Source organism: Corvus cornix, chromosome 2 (genome assembly GCF_000738735.6).
Source record: "Corvus cornix cornix isolate S_Up_H32 chromosome 2, ASM73873v5, whole genome shotgun sequence".
Taxonomy (NCBI): Eukaryota; Metazoa; Chordata; class Aves; order Passeriformes; family Corvidae; genus Corvus; species Corvus cornix.
Window position 1 is genome coordinate 106,288,954 of NC_046333.1, and position 17,398 is coordinate 106,306,351.

Here is a 17,398-nt window from a genome sequence, read left to right on the forward strand (position 1 = left end):
GCTGGCAAAATCTGCCTCTGCCCACTCGTGAGCTGCACACCAGGCACGGGCCAGCCTGGCTTTTTTGAGCTACGAACCCCATCTGTGAAGGGGATTCGGTGGCTTGGAAGAAATTTGTGCTGGTGATGTTCGACACTTCCAACAGAAAAAAAAAAAAAAAGAAAAAGAAATCAAGGTTGGAAAATGTTTGTTCAGAGGGCTAGGAATTTCTCCAGACCTGCTTTGTTTGCTGAGAGCTCGATCCTTGGGAATGTAAGCAAGTTTTGTATATAATTCAAAGAAAACCAATTGTTTAAACAATGATAATAGCCTTTGTTTTGTTTTACTCCTAAGAAATGAACGGCAATTTTTCTAAAAATATACTCCTAAAACTAGGGGGGGAAATAAATAGCACAAACCAGAACCCCTGTTTATAACTCAGGCTGGCACTGAATAGGCAAGGAGAAAACTTAACAAGCGGGAGCTGCAAATCTGGGTGGAGGTCAGCAGACAGAAAGAATACGCTCTTCCGTAATGGCTGTTACCGAGTGAGCCATAATAAATCACACCAGTATAATCCAAGCTGATGTTTGGACCCTTGTGTATGGAGACAGTGCATCAAACCCATCAGCCTTTCAAGCCCCTTTCAATCATGCCAGCTGCTTCACTCCATGCCTGTTTTCCTGGGGTTAAAACACCTACTGTTCTTTATTTCACAACCGTTTGAGTTTAGTGCCCTTACAGGAGAGAGGGGGAACAAGACCCAAACGCGATGATCAGAACAGACAGTAAGCGCTTGGGAACCAACCCACCTCTGCTTAAAGACCTTTCTTTAAGCCAAAGAGTTCATTTAACTCTAAGACAGAGGTTTATTACTGCTAGGTGCCTGTTTTTTCTAGCTGGTCATCCAGTAAGTTTCATGACACAAGGTGTTAATCTCATTAGCAGGGACAGACCCAGCAGCGGTGGGGCCAGATCTGCCGATTGTCTCAAGCGTCAGAGCCCGACTGGCTGCGGCACCCTGGCCCGAGGCAGATTTCAAGTAGCTGACACCCAGTTCTAGCTTTTTGGTGTCCTTTTTCTTCTTCTTTTCTTTTTTTTTCTTTTTTTTTTTTTTTTTTTGAGGGAGGGGTGGGGGTGAGAAGACTAAAGCAGAGTCAAACTACAGCCCGATTTCAGTCTGACACTTCAGCGAAATAGCTCTGAAATAGTTCTGTGTAACAATCCCTACCGACTACCCGGGCCATAACTATAAATCAACCATGACTGTGTGTTCATACAGTTGGAAATATGTAGGTGAGAAGGGAAAATGTTTTGAAAACGCTAAACATGTTTAGATTGCCCCAAAGTTTCTGATAAAATTCCTGCATCAGAAAAGTCATTTTAGCTTCAAAACATGCCAAAACTCCATGTCTGTTTAGATACAGGAATGAGCAAAAGCTATTGAAATAAAATGTATGAAGGCTTAGACCAGTCTGCATAGGAAAGAGAAAAGATTTAACGGAGTGAAACAGCTGACAGCATTTCACTTGTAGAGAAAGAAAATTAAGCATATGTGTTACGACCAGCTTTCTTTTACTCAGTGTGATCACGTAAAACACGTATTGAGTCGAGGGCGCAATTTGAGTGCTGTGTGCGTACATATTTAATAACTAGGCCAGAAATTCTGTTTCTATGAGACTTGGATTTTTAAGATTAAAAATTGTATCTGTGTACTTCAACCTATATTACACTTGGCTGGGTGATTTGCTTTTTTTTTTCCTGCACAGTTAATAATAGATTACTGATTCAAGATTACAAAATTTATATTTAATCTGGAGCCCTTTCTGAGCTGTGGTGTAAAATGACAGCTTACTGCTAAAGACACTCAAACATAATATTTAAGAAACTCAGTTATCACTCTGGAAAATTCTTCATTCTCAAAACTTTTTTTATTGGTTTCCCCAGTGGCAGGCAGCCCTGTGGTATCAAAGGTGACCCAGTTACGTCTAACAACCCAGCAGTAAATGATTCAAGAGGAAGGGCATTGTACCCTTAAGTTAGTAATTTCAGTTATGGGCACTTTATAGTCAGAATAAGATTAATGCAATCCTCTAAAACTGCCTTCCCCGTGTAAACTTGTTCAGCTGCCAGACACAGAGCTAGGCACATATTTTTTTATATTTTTTTGACAATGCGATACTTTGAAAAAGACTAGATTTATGATGTAGCTGGAATTCTTTGCTTGTGATGAACGTAAAAGAGATCACTTGTTACAGGGACTTTTATAACCCATTCACCTTCATTTCACATGTTTATGAGGACTGCCTTCACTTATGATATACAGCCCGTGGCCATAAAGCTCTGGGTTGTACGGTTATTTCTGATACAGAGTTGCTTCATCTTGGCTCCAAACTCCACGGAAGAGTGTCATAAATGGCTTGTTTGCAGTGGGAACCTTGTTGTCACCCACCAGCTTTTCTGCTGGCTGAGGAGAGGCTCTGCTGTGTAAAACACGCTCCCAAGGCATGTTGTTTTTTGTATGAGGATATTAATGGGTGATGATAAAAAGATCTTTTTATGAAAGTAATGCTCTTGTATGTGTTACCCCTGGGATGCCCAGCAAAGTTTTCCCCAGATGTGGTGCCGCCGAGGGCAGGCGATTAAAGTGGCTGATTTTTCCGATGAGTCAGGAGTATCAATGGCAGGATCAGAGCTGTCTCTTCACCCACCATACAGGACAGAGGGCATTGAACTGGCTGGAGAGGTGGCACAGGAGTGATGTTCCTTCTCTTCAGCTCAATGGAGCTGTAGTGGAGATATTTCCTAGCTGTCCTGCCGGGAAAAGAAGCAGTACCTGGTGGTCTGAACAGACTTCTCTGGGTCAGCAGTTCCAAAATGGGAATTTTGCCTCTGCTGCAACAGCCCAGGGTTGCAAGACTCTCAGTACCTCTTCACACCATCGTTCCACTCTCCGATATGAGGATAATTCTGTTCTAATTCTGGGGCGTTGCTGGCAGATACTATAAAAAAAAGCTCCTACCATCCTCGCCATGTGTTAAAGGACTTTTTATGAACCATGAAGACATAAATCATTTGCTCCTGCCCACCTGTTTATGCCTGTGTTTGCCTGTGCTTGCCTCCAGCCCTCATCGCGGCGGATGGGCTTGTCCTGTGCCAACTGCCACACTACGACCACCACCCTGTGGCGCAGGAACGCCGAGGGGGAGCCCGTCTGCAACGCCTGTGGCCTCTACATGAAGCTCCATGGGGTAAGTGGTTGCTTTGCCAAGGGACATCCCCTGCCAGCTCTGATGCTGCTTTTGGGAAGGGGTGGTCCTCAAAAAAAAGACGAATGAAATGCATAAAATAACAGAAAAATGTGTGATGTTAGAAAATGCACCATTTTAGCTTGTTATGCTTTTGACAGGTTATGTGTTTGCCACTGTCACTCTCTCAACAGATTTGTATAAAGAAACCACTTCTGGATGAGCAGCAGAGGTAGTTTTGCCACTGGGATTTAAACCAGCTCTTCAGTGGGGGAAAAAATCCCTAGGCCTTTAATGAGATAATTTTTCATGGACAGACATGGCTATGCCAGCAAAACTTCAAGTGTAATTCAAGCCATAGCTGTGCCAGCAAAACTTTAAATGCTATTTCAGCCTTTGTCAGGCAGTAATAGAGTAAGAAAAAACTCTGTCCTGAATGTGATGGAGCATATTTTGGGTGAGACCCTTGTGGACTGAGTTACAGTCAAGCATAAATGTTTGAAGAGCAAGGGCATTAGGAACGATTGAGAAGTGGTCTAGGCTTCAATAAAATGTAAATTATGTCACAGGTTTAAATATTATAATGCTAGAAAACACATGAATTGTCTTTCCCCAAACTGGTGTTATCATGAAGTTAAAATATATTTTAAGCCAATGTTTTTGTGTAGTGATTTTCATTGTGATGAACACAAAGATGATTTTTGAGCACATTTAAATATAATTTTATTCATATAAATATAAATTTAGATACCATAAAGCTGTGTTATGGGCAGAATTGCTTATAGGAACAAATACTAAGTCAATTCTTCTATTCTAAAGCTTCTGTCCTAAGACACTTACTCGTGATGATCTGGTTTGCATAGCTGGTCCACAGGATGAATAGGATTTTATTTTCTCATATACATTCTCTCTTTCCAGAATCAGGCGCTGGAGATAATTCCTAATTGACTGGAATAAGGAATCAAGGACCAGATATACCCCATCCAATTTAATTTCTTATGACTTATTGCCAAATGATGCTGGTTTTCCCTAATTCTGTGCTGTTTTCCTGTGGATTGACAGAGGGGTTGAAAAAACTGTCAAGTTTTCATCAAGAAAAAAACTTCCTAATTTCTTAATTCAGCTAAAACTCCCCTTGAATCAAGCTACTGTTTTTCCCAAATAAAATGCAAACATTTTTAGAATTAGTACTGTGACACAGAAAAAATTGACTTGCTATACAGACATTTTCAACATCACATCTGATCTTGTAGTATATTTTGATTTTTGGTATTAGAGTACATATGCAACTCTGTGATTGGTGTGGAAATTTAATTTTTTCAGGTTCCTCGGCCCCTTGCTATGAAAAAAGAAGGAATTCAGACGAGGAAGCGAAAACCTAAGAATATAAATAAATCAAAGGCATGCTCTGGTAAATATAAAATATAAGAAAGTGTAGCTGCAATAGTTTGTAGTTGTTGCTGTTCTTTTTTTTTTTTTTTTCCTTCTTCTCTGTCTGGAAAATATTTCTTTTTAATGCCAGTTCCCAATTTTCCAGGTAACAGTACTACTGCAGTTCCCATGACTCCGACATCCACATCTTCTACTAACTCAGATGACTGTAGCAAAACTGCTTCTCCCAGTGCACAGACTGCAGCCTCTGGGGTAAGTGTCCGTATCCGCAAGCAGGCTGATCACTGGGCAATGTTATCACAGTTTTTATCTTATCTAGCAGAACAATAATCTAAACAAACTTTCCAGTTTTGTTAGCTGATACTAGAACAAGATTTTCGGAGGATATTACATATAGCTATAAACAGAACGACAAGCTGAAGTACTTTGCAAACCTTCTTGATTAAGATCTATATAATTTTTATGATTGTTACCCATATCTTAACCCCATATGTTTTATTTTTGAATATGCAGGTTCTTTCATTTCAAAGGTTTTCTTTTGGACAGAGGACAATAAAATATGCCCAACTGATCCTTTCAAGAAACAGTTGTGCATGTACCTCTTTTTTTTGGTAAATGATCTGATAAGATTTATAATTCAAGGCACTGCTGGTTTATATGTGTGTATATATGTATATGTATATATATGTATATACATTTTTGTGCAACTGGTAAAACCCAGCAAAATGTTATCCTACTGTACGAAGTAAATCATAAAGGCTTTTGTTTTAAGCTAAAATGTGCAGTTAAACCCTGATCCAAACCCAGCTGAAACCAGGCTGGAGCATCCTGCTGATTGCAGTGTACAGAGGGTTCAGCCCTCTGCTCGCAGAAGGTTCTTCAGGGGCCAGATGCCCAGCATCTGGCAGCACCAAGCTCCAGAGGAGCACTCGAGGAGTGCTAATCATCTCCTGCTTTAGTTTTGATCCTTATTTTACATCATGTACTTCAACCATCTCAAACTTCCTTTCTTCACTCAGTTAGCATGTGTGATAAATACTACTGCTAAAGTTTAAGGTAGATTAATTTCTAATGCCTTGGCTGTACTTATCCATATCCACACTCACTTCTCGGCCTTTTGTGTCCCTTAATCTGTCACATAATTTCTTTGAGAAGATTTCCTAATGTGGCTTTCTTTAGTCCTTTATTAATGAAAAGAAGACATTGTTTATAATAGCTATTTTTCAGTATGTCTTTGTATTCCCAACATCCAAATTCCTTTCAGTAGTTTAATTTCTGATGTACAAAGTTTCATTGTACAAGGGGAGGCAAAACCCATTTTTTAGCAAATGTGATTGTTTGTGGACTGACAGGGCCACCCAATTTCAGAGGCACTGGGTTTTGGGTTTGGGTCCTGTGAGACTAGGATATTACTAAACGGGCTTGTCTTTGACATGAGAAAACCCTGTCAATCCAGTAAAATAAACAGATCACATCAAAAGAAACCCTAACTAAAAAGTGAACTCTTGCAGTTATGGAATTGGGTTTCAGACTCCCCTGGTGAACTGCTATGCACTGTTTTAGGCTCTCCCTTAATATTTGCAAAGGAAAAAACATAGCCAGCTTTTCCTTACATTTTCCTTGCCTTACCTTAAGCAGTACTAGTGATCCTGAGCAGTGTGGTGAGCTATATGTAATGGATAGAAACAGAAGCACAATCCTGGCTGAGACTGAGGTGGCACAGCCGTGTGCTGCTTGGGGAAGAAGAGGCCATATAGACAAGATCTCATTTCCACTATGCTGCTGCCTTCTTGCATGGCTAAAACCTGACTTCCTTTCTGTAGTATTTCTCCCTAGAAGGGCACATCAAACACGTTATTAATAATCTTTATATTATAATTTTAGTAGTACCATTTTTAATATGATTTTGCCAGATGGAGTTGTGTGCGTACCAGAAGAGAGTGGTGTAAGGGCATGGATTGTGGGCTAAAAGACTCCTTGAGAGCTGTTAGCAAGTAAGAGCAACTCCCAGGAGGGACCCTGAGGCTGCTCTTAGTTACATGATGGCATCCCCAGTGCCAGGACTTCAGTTCTCCCTGATTTTTCCATAGTAGATCAGACTGGGAGAGGACACCTGCACAACAGCTGAGAAAATCTGTCCCCTTATATCGAGCAGGCAGCATGGTAACATCTGCACAGCCTTTCCCATGATTTGATCAGATGTGCCTCGCATATGCAAAGCACTTGCAAATACCCCCTTGTGAAAAATTTCAATGAAAGGGAAGTGATGGAGAGAGGCTGTGACATGCGCTGAGGAGAGGAAGTTGCAGCAGCAACCAGACCTGTGGGCATCCCTCTGACTCCATCCCAAATTATGTGAAGGGCTTACTGATCTCCCACCCCTGTGGCCCAGTCCCAGATGCATGTAAATGAAAAGAGGATTTGCAGGGGAGCAGTTGTCAGGACATGTCATGGGCATGGTCTCATCCTTCACTCAGGCTCCTGTCTTTGCCCAAGCATCTGTAATTCAAAGGCATGGGGACTCGAGAGACTGCAGGTTTAAAGTAGAAAGTGGTGGCTCTTAAGACTGGCTCCCCTTGTCCCAGACATCATTTGGGAACATGATCACTAGCAGCAAAGGATGCAAAATAATTTCTAAAGGGTCTAAATCCTGTAGAAGGGACTGGGCACTCATAAAGCCCATTTAGGGTGTGGTGAGTGAAGGGATGTCAGCATTTTAGAGCAAGACAGCCTGTAACCTGATTACATGCTGAAGCAAAGATACTCTACTAGACTTCCGTTTTCCTTGATTACTTTTTCTTTTTTCTTTTGATTTGATCCATTGATAGATCAAAGGTTTGTAATTATTTCTAAAATAGTCAATGGCTTTGCACAAAGAGAATAAACTTCTCCAGCTCATGTCAGGGGTTAAAAAACCAAACCCTCAGGTGGATGAATCCAGGCTCTGTAATCTTTGGTCACTTAAAAAGACTGGTGTTGATTCCTGATAGTGGTGCTGGTGATGTTGCCAAAACACAGGCACCTGCTTGAGAAGTGAACCTGGCTTGTTCGCCGTGCATTGCACAACAGGCACGGCAACTTGTTTTTGTTTTCCTCTGTTTTTGCTTCTCTAGCCTTTATTCTGTGAAGAGGGGGAAAATGCCAAATTGACATTAGGCAGAGAAATCTGATGACGTTTTAGAAACTGTTGTGTGAAATTCACAGCAATGTTGTTGCTAAATGAAACAGAGAAAATGAATTCCTCTACTGGTACAAAAGCAATTTATTATGCCTTTTGTGGGAGGCTGCCAAAAAAGTTTACAGTTATGTAGAAATCTAATGGAAATGAAATTCAGCAGAATTCATTTGTGTCAGTAACATTCACTTTTTGCCCTACCTTTCTTTATCTCTTTTAATGTAAAATAAAGAAGGAAGGGCAGAAAAAGAGGAGGGCAGCTATTACTCTTGGCAATGTCTTTGAGAACTATCCATTTCATGAAGGGAACCTTATATGATGCCAATTCTGAGACAAATTAGCAAGAACCCTAAATGTTGATTTTATGTTCTAGCTGAAGTTTAAACATTTAAGAGAGACGATTAATGAATTGCTGTGGGGGCAAAGTTGATTTCAAACATCCCAAAATGTAGAAGTGTTCGGATCGGAGCTATTTCGTTGTCCCATTGTAAAGGGGCTATTTGCCAAATTCACATCTGGATCTAGGATTCAGGCCTATTTCTGTTTTCCTAAGCAGTATAAGTACTGGGTGTCCTGTCTTACTAATATGGAAACGGTCCAGCTGCATGATATATGAAGTTGCCTTACGTCCCCATAAAAAGAAGATTTGAAGGTTTCAGACAGCCTGCATCTGCATCTATACCTGCTCTCCCTTTGATGCTGCTGAAACTGTACAGGGAAAAGCTCCACCAAATAAATTGCTAAATGAAGGGCACGGTCTGCAGTGCAAACCCATCCGTTTCCATGCAGGGGCTCCAACAAATATGATAACCAGAAGGACTTTATTCCCTTATTAGGATAAAAGGCAGTATGAAACCTGCTGTAAAATCTGCTTTTTATGGCAGGACATGGAGGCTCCTTGAGCCACAACTGATGTCAGGAAAGGCTCAGCAGCACTAGGGGAACTCTTCTTTCAGGAGACTCTCCAATGTCCTTTGCCTTCAGTTTGGAGCTTTCTCAGAAGGACCATAATTACACACCACAGAAAAACTTAGGAGGTAAAACTAGTGCTTACTTCCCTTGGAGGTTTACCTTGAGAAGTGGTTCAGGACTGGCTCTTCAGTTTTGTAGGGTGGGAAATGAGAGAGCTGACTGAGATGGCCTCGGCATGTGGTGAGCTCGCAGGAAAATGCAGTTTGAACTTTCTCCAAAACGCTGGACAGATGGGGCTGGATTAGCTGAATGGCTTCTCCTGCATTTGCTTTCATGGTTTTTTTTCTGTCAGAAGAAGATTTGTGAGCTGGTTAGAGGCGGTGTTGTTTGCTCCTGTTTAGGCAGTAAATTGGTAGGATATTCATGCTGGCTACCGGGAAATCAGCCTCCATACAGTATGTCCCAGAGTCTGGAAGAACCGGAGATTCGACCTCTTAAAACAATATCCTGATCTCCTGGATATTGAGAAGTTAAATGTCCAGGGGTCCTTCAGATTATCTGATGGAATAATTTTGTAGGTGTTGGGACAGAGTTTCCATGAGAAAGGCTCACCAGCATGTTTGGTAGGAGGTTGGTAGGACTTTCACCTGGAAAAAGAGAACACGGTGCCTCAGTCCTGGTATGAGTAAATATTTATCTAAACCAGGTGGAATAAGATCAACAGGAGGCATGAGGAACGTGGCAGCCTAAAATACCAAATAGCGTGGCAGACAGGGCAGTATGCTGAGAGATCTGATACTCTAGACTCTAGTTTAAATCTTTCTTGGTCTCCTACCTCTTCTGCGTCAGTCCTCACTCCTGGACAAAATGGGATGCTACTTCCTTCTCCCCGCTCAGTTTCATACGTTGTGTTTTTTTCTTTGAGTCGTTTTCTTTGCTCTGTGTACATGTATCCATTAAGTGAGCTTTTCATTTTTATATTAAACAGAAGGAAGCAATCCAGCTTTTTTGTTTCACTGGGGAAAAGCAAAGAAAAAGTATTTTTGCTTCTATCCCAAAATTCTATATGCATATGGACACATACCTTTTGCTTGGTTTTGTTTCAGTGCCAAAGCAATAAAGCCAGTTATTCATACAGCCCTTGACAGCAGTGGGTCATCAGTTTTCCAAGCCATGCTGGAAGTTGCCTCCCTTAGGAAATTAATGAAGTATTAACCACAGATTTATGTTGCTATAATACAAAGGAGAGATTAGAAGATATGTAAACTTACACATCTGCAGTATAAACAAAGGGATCAATTGGACTAGCAAGAAATGACAACTTTGTGTGCTAAGAGGGTCGTTACATCAGTAAAAAAAGCTGTCATTTTGTAGTGCCAAGACTTGCTCTTCGGATTCCAGGGAGTGACAGTATTGGGAAAACGTGCTCTTTGTGGAGATGGGAGTTATTGCAGGGAGGCTGAGGCTGGAAAAATTAAGGACTGCACCAGTTTGCCACAACACTCCATATGTGAAAGAAGTCTTTGCAAGTTTATTTTAACTGACTGTGGGTATCATTTAAGTGTTGCGAAAGTAAATGAGGCTAACTGAGGAGGAAGAGAGTCTCAGCTGAGACTCAGATTATTGCAGACTTCAGTGTAATGTCCAAAATTCATGGAGCAGTTTAAACGTGTTAAGTGGATAGAGCAAAGGTCTATCTGATAGACCAAAGGTCTAGATCAAGGCCCTTCGCTGTCCTTGCCCAGAACATTTCCCTCTTGGCTGTGGAGGTGTGGGGGAAGGCCAGAGGGGAAAGTGTCCATCCCCTGTCCCTGCTCTCTGTGGTGGGCAGACGGTTCAGGAAAGAGTGGGTGGAAGAAAGCAGGCGTCTTTCAGCCAGAGCTGCTGCTGCTGTTCCCTGAGTACTGGCCAGGACAGCCTGAGCAGCCTGGTTTTGATCCTGGAGCAAGCTTTAGTGGGGGTAAAATCACCTCTAAGGTGCTGACAGCAGGTTTGGGTACGATCTAGTTGTCTCTGTGGCTCTGGCAGAGGTCTTCCTCCATGCATGGTGGGTTGGTCCTCTACAGAAAGGCCACCTCTATACATACAACCTGCCTGGGGGCTGACTCATGACCAGCTCCTCCTGGTTTGGGTAAAAAGAAGAACCTTTGCAGATACAAACACAACCTCCCTGTTTGTTTGGGAGGCAGGCTCTTCCCAGTGGGCTTCATTCATTTTTTCCTCTGCAAGCTGACCTTCAGCTGATTATCTATGCTATTATCAGATTTCACCAATAAAAATAAAGGCATTACCTTTTTATTGATAGAGCCAGTAGTTGTGAATTAGGCCTCATTGATTTCATCAGCATTGTTCAGCTTATTTATTTCAGCTGAAAAAAGTCCTCTAATAACTAAGTGCGACTTCTGTCATCTTTCATCCCTTAAAGCTGAAAAAGTAAGTGCAAAGGTAGGGAGGCTCAGGAACAGAACTGTGATTCCGTCACGTCCTTTTCATGAGCTAAAGTTTGTTTTCTATGTCTCACTCTGGGAGCTGCCCAAGCTGCCTGGATTTGTCATGACATTACCGGGGTGGGGTTTCCAGGCCCGGCAGTCCTGCCCAGGTCCTGCCCGTCCTGGCTCAACAGAGCCAGAATCCGGCCTTGGACAGGCAGGGATGGGCAGTCTTCAAACAGGACATGCCTCCCTGTCCTCCCTTCTGGGGTGCCCAAGGGAGGGGTACCTGATAACCCCATGTGGAAACTGTGGGTCCCTGCACCCCACCTCTGTGTAGGGCTGAATCAGGAAAAGGTGAATTACACTTTCCAAGCCCGGAAAAAACAGGCAGTGATAAGATATTTGCCTACCAGAGCAGCAGTGGCAAATATGGGTAAATGGGAACCTTTGAAAGCAGCTCCTAGTATTTTTAGCTCAGGTTGAGCAAACACTGCTCCACACTAATTTAAACCCTTCTTCCACTGTGGGGAGGTGAAGCTGTTAAAAATTATGTCTTTTGTGCTAACAGAAATCTGTTTGAGGTATTAGAAATTAAAAGAAGGCTTTGAAAAGCTAGGCTGATGCAAGAGCAAAACTGTACACAAAGGTTAGCATGGAACCTGTCTCACTGAATTCTTCATGCACAGTCACAGGGAAAGAGGATACAGAGATTCGCGGTCACTGATTGGCAACTGTACGTTCAAGGGAGTGATAAAACTTATTTCTCTAGGACTAGAGCAGTTTCAGCTGGTTTTGGGGGACAGATAGGTTTTTCTCTTCCTTCTCTGCATTTCTGGGTAGTGACTAATGGTGTGGGATCAGGGCTGATGACTGGGTGGAAGAATAGCGGTGGTCAATCGTTTTAATAAAAGGTTAAGAAAATGTTGGAGCCCAGGTTATTTCAGACATAAATGACTGCTAGCAGTGAGTATCTCTTTCAGAAGGTGAGGTTTTCCCTGGGTTAAGCACGGCAACAAGAGCCCTGCACAGCACCATTTGGAAATTACCTTTGAATAAATGAAGCCTTGCTTTTCCGATGTCAGGACTGCTAGCCTGGCACAGCTCCAGGAGAGCCAAGAGCGCTACTCTTGTAAAATGATTAAATATGTATACTTTGTACTTAAACAGCAGGCAGGAAGCTTCTGCAGTCGCAGTTTAGGATAGCCTTTTTCTTTTCTTTTTTTTTTAAGGAATTTCATCCAAAGACTATCCATTAACAAGTAAATTAAGGTTTTAAAGTTGACGTATCCAAGAGTTAATTTTGCATGAAGTCAGCTCTTAAACATTTCCTTTATCAGGTGAAAATGTTGCCCCTTCTCTGTCTGGCACTGCAAATTTTTCCTCTTTAGCAGATCTGCTCAGCCTCATGGAAAAAATGATTGTTCCTTTGTCTTTGCAACTCTCCATTTCTCCGGTAAAACAAATGGACTGGTTCCAGTGCGGTTCAGAGGTTCATCTTCGTGCCTACCAGGGCTCCCCTGCATGTTGTCTTCTGCAGGCGGCAGAACAAAAATGCTCCTGCTTCAAAGGCATAGTGTTTCTCCACTGGAGATTAAAAGCACATCTCCTTTAGTGGCCAGTCCTACAGGGATAAACTGGTTGTGGCTGGTGTTTTGAAGAGTTGGGAATGATTTTAAGCATTTCAAGGGCTGAAGAGCCCAAAGAAAGCTGCTTTCCAAAACGTGCTCTGTATCTGCTCCTGGAGAATTGGGATGTGTTGGGCTTCTCCCATGGGGAAGAAAAACTAGAGTTGCCACCACTCCCAGATCACATTTTTCGTGTTGGCACCGGTGTCCCTTCAGTAGGGGGCAGTGGGACACATGCACATTTCGTTCTTCATCATGATCTGATTTCCAAGTCTTTCTGCACATCACGTGGTTTCTTTTCCAGCTCTCCAAACGCAGATATCACTCCCATCAGCAGGGCTGGGCGACTGGGTTCATGCTGAGACATTTTTTTGTTTCAGGATTTCAAGGCACAGAGGCAAGCAGAGGGCAAACCCTGTTTTTGAACAGAAATCCTGGGATGATGGCTGTGCTTCAGACTCGCTGTGCTCTCACTCACACCCCAGTGTGTGCAAAGCTCACCTCAATGAATCTCTCTTTGCTCTCCCCCTCCCTCCAGGCGAGCTCATCAGTGATGTCTGGCCCAGGAGAGAGCACCAGTCCCGAAAGCAGCAACCTTAAGTATTCAGGTCAAGACGGGCTGTACACAGGAGTCAGCCTGACCTCCACGGCTGAAGTGACAGCATCCGTGAGACAGGATCCCTGGTGTGCCCTGGCTCTGGCATGACCTGGTGTGAGGGAAGCTGGATCCTGGCAGCCCCCAGACGTCTGCACACAGTTTCCTCTGTGGAGCGGTTGCAGCGGCAGCGAGAGTGCTGGCAAAGACCATTCCCCTGAAACAGTTTTTGAGCCTTGGTGGCAGAGGTGGTTTTCTCCTTCCGAAAGAGGCTTTGCCGAAGCATCCAGTTCCTCATCTATGCAAGAAAAATGTAGGGAAAGCAAATGACCACCGGGGATAACTAATGAAGCCTTACACTCTCAAAAAATGCATTAAAAAACAAAAAAACAAAAAAACAAAAAAAAAAAAAAAAAAGGAAAAGAGAAAAAAAAAAAAAAAGGAGAGATAAACCCACACCTATTGATAGATTCCAGAAATCCAGAAATACATTCTTGACTTACCCAGCAGTGCTGCCTTTCTGATTGTATAGTTGTTTTCACTCTCTCATCGCCTTTTCCCCTAAGAATTTGGTGGATGTTGTCCGTGTCGGGGAGGGAGTAGCAAAGACTTTAATACCAGAGATAGTGAGATACTTCTTAATGAGTGTCAGAAGTGCTTACAGCTTGAGTTGACACAGACTTCTCACACCGAACATTTGATGTCTTCGCCCTGTCCGACCTCTCCTGTGGCCTCCATCTTCAGTGTGCCTTGCTCTCCTCTTCAGAGCCCAGCTAAGTCCCTGGAAGAAATCACAACATTTGGTACAAGTCCCACAAGGTCCAGCTGGTTAAGGAGATTTTGGGATTGGTTTTTTTTTGGTTTTAAATATTTACTCACTTTTCAAGACTGCGATATAACTTTTAAAGTACACTGTGACTGAGATTTATGAAAGTCCATGTTTCCTGGCTGAACTGTATAGAGTCAGTCGAAATTTGTAAACAGGGTAGCAATCAGATATTTTTCTTCCATATATACAATAATTTTTTTAAAGAAGTGCAATTTGCGTTGCAGCAATCAGTGTTAAATCATTTGCATAAGATTTAACAACGGTTTTTATACGAATGAATGAATGTAAACATTTTAACTTAATGGTACGTAAATAATTTAAAAGAAAAACTTAACTAGGCATCCTTAGGCTTTTTAGCGCAACAAAAATGCATCCACTTTCTGTATTTCCAGTTGTTAAAGCAAGAGTTTCAAAGAACAAGCCTTCTCTCAGGAAAATTGCCCTAGCCATTTGCTCCGAAGTGTTGTACAAAAATGCAAATGCATCCCCAAGGGGGTTTTTTGCCATTGAATAAGTGTGTGGTGGAAAGAAACAAACTGCAATGAAACTTTACTACCTAACTGATACATATGTAAATACTGCAGAAGATATCTAGGCATCTTGAAAATGTAGGATGCAATCTGTATAGTGTGACTGATGCATAGTTAGGTTGGTTTCCATTGGTTTTTAAGTGGGATGTCATTTGGAAAGTTGTTTCATCAGAGCTTTACAAATAAAAGGGTATCATTTTGGGATTTTTTTTTTCTGTACAGTGTGCCTTTTCCTTTGTCTCCAACACAATTGTTAAGCTACATTAAAAGGTATGGAAATGTACCTGGTACAGGTGGCATGTCTGATGGCTGCAAGGAAGGTCTCCAGCTGAAGTGCCTGCTCTGCCTGCCTAAGTCTGCATTTTGTGGTTTTTCTGCAGCTCCCTTCACTACACCTTCTGATGATATGTAAAACTAGGGCTTCCACCTACCAACAGAGGCTCCTTGTGGGCACACATGTGGTTTTTGTGATGAGGGTCTGGGGAACTGAGCCCATGCCCTGTGAGGGCTATCATTGTTTTGCTTGCCCTTCACACCATAGCTAAAAGGGTGTCACCCAGGTTCCCTGAGTGGGCAAATATCAGAATGTCACCCATTCCACACATAACTGCTGGGTGGCAGAGCCTTTGAATGCCAGCTGGCATCCTCCTGTGGCCAAAGGTGAAGGGCAGCAAAAACTGAAGGCACTGCTGCTGAAAAGAGAAGACAGTGAATTTTAGCTACTAAGGGAAGTGGAAAACCTTTCACTGGCTCTGAGGACTGGTTCTCTTCACTGCTCAGCTGATTGGAGCCAGACTTACTGCCAGGTGTGATTTCCAGCTATGTCAGCAGTGCTATTGGACGGGGAAGCCAGGATGCCCAACCTTCATACCCAGCGACCTGTGGAGTGGCTTCAGCGTGTCTCCTTGCCTCTCTGTGCCAGATCTTCTTTTGGGGTGAATTGGGTAGCTCCTTGGCCTGCAGTGAAGCTCTGCTGTCTTGCACCAGACAAGAATCTGCCCCTTGGTTTTCCAAATCTAGCCGGAGGTGTTGTGAGGACCGTGGGATGAACGCTGCAGCACAGCCCCAGGAGGAAAGCAGATCCTAGCAAAAAGGGATCAGGCCGAGCCTTGCCTGGGGTTTGGGGTGCTGTGGGCAGCCAGGAGTGGGGATCACTCGCCCTTCCTGGGGAGTTGTCATGCCATGCTCAGTACTGGGCCACCTCACATCCTTGCTGCCTGTGGGTTAATGTGGCCAGGTACCCCAGCCCTGCTAGCCCTGTGGGCTTGGATCTTGTGATTCACAAAAATAAATACTTATCTAAGTAAAATTGAGTCATGCAGAGAAACACTGGGCTTAGAAAACAAACGATGTGGACAAGAGGGTGAATATCTTCCCTCTTGAAGCATCTACTGGCTAAAATGCCCTTATTTGTGATTTTACAAGTGTTGCCACTTAAATGGATAAAAAAGCTGTTGCTAACTGTCTTGCAGATTGTTCAGCCTTAGCTAGGGTCAGCATCCTTTCTTGTTTCCCTTTTCCTTTTCCCTTTTTCTTGCCAGGGGTATTGTTTGGTGTGCGACTTCTGAAAAGCTTAGCACATAACCCATACCTGCTGGGTGTGTCAGAGCTGCATTGCTCGGAGTTACCATAAAGCAGGAGGTTTAGACGAGCATGTTCCAGTTTTGGGCTGCTGACCCAGCAGAAAAGGTCATCAGGTTGCTGATGCTCTTGCTGGCAGCCTCTGGTAGGCCACGTTGCTTTGAAACCCTGTGGCAACATTTAAAAGGGCTCCTAGGAGGCCCTGCTGCCCTCTCAGCACCACCTTAATCCAGGGTCTATATTAAAGTGCTTCCTGCAGAAAATAAGTGTTGCAGGGGGCATATATAGATGCCCTATGTGAAAGCCTTCCTCTTGGATCTGAGGATAAAAATGCTCTTTTGGGTGATATCAGGGAAAAAAAGCTGTAGAACTCCCCCCAGTATTTCATAGGGAAGGTGTTTCCAATTATTTCTTACCAGCAAAAACAATCAAGAATGGGATACTTTGCCTCCTTGGACTAGAGGCAGGGCTGTCAGGTTTTCAACCCTCTGTAGGAGTCAAGTGGGGTGCAGCACCATGTTGCCTTACTGAAAAGGTGCTGAAGATCTCAAAGCCAGGTTCTGTGTTATGATTTTACGTAGAAAAAGACTGTGAGAATGTACCTCCATACTTAGCACAACTGCCCTCCAAGTGTGCCGATTGCTGGAGCTGCTACTCCTAGATGAAATAAAGGTTTCTTTATTTTTTTATTCTTTTGCCTTGTAGTCCTGCTGAGCCAGCACAGCTCTGAGTGTGTGAGCTGGACTTTGCTCTGGCTCTTCCATTGTGGTATCACTGCTACTGATGGATGGTCTGGACAAACGCTTTCCTCACTTATCACCATTTCTCTGTAGTGACAGCCCTGGGCTGGGCTGCGAAAGAGCAAAGAAATGGTTTGACCATGGGTTTTGGTTACTAGTGAGACTGAACAAGACAGGTAGACCCCAGAGCATCTTTCTAGTACCAGAATAAAACTTCAGAGTTGACATTTGGAGGTGGGGGGAAAAGGCATATGCCCAGTTGTCATGTTAACACCTTTTCTCTGGAAGGAGTAAAAATTAAATACTGAATGTCCCAGGGCATCTGCTTTAGGGTCCCCCATCAAGAAATATTAGAGGCTC

The 17,398-nt window shown here is 43.0% G+C and overlaps 1 protein-coding gene across 2 annotated transcripts in view; it reads left to right on the forward strand.

The window, feature by feature from the left end:
• The window catches only part of GATA6 (GATA binding protein 6), a 71,640-nt gene that overhangs the window by 6,121 nt on the left and 48,121 nt on the right, over positions 1-17,398 (forward strand). Inside the window, exons 4-7 of one of the 2 annotated variants that reach the window (XM_039548936.1) lie at positions 3,105-3,230; positions 4,551-4,638; positions 4,765-4,871; positions 13,302-14,926. In XM_039548936.1, coding sequence (XP_039404870.1) covers positions 3,105-3,230; positions 4,551-4,638; positions 4,765-4,871; positions 13,302-13,469 — 489 coding nt within the window. In that variant the 3' untranslated portion in view covers positions 13,470-14,926. Of the gene's footprint in view, positions 1-3,104; positions 3,231-4,550; positions 4,639-4,764; positions 4,872-13,301; positions 14,927-17,398 lie in introns of those variants that run through there. The other variant, XM_039548937.1, reaches the window with a different exon arrangement.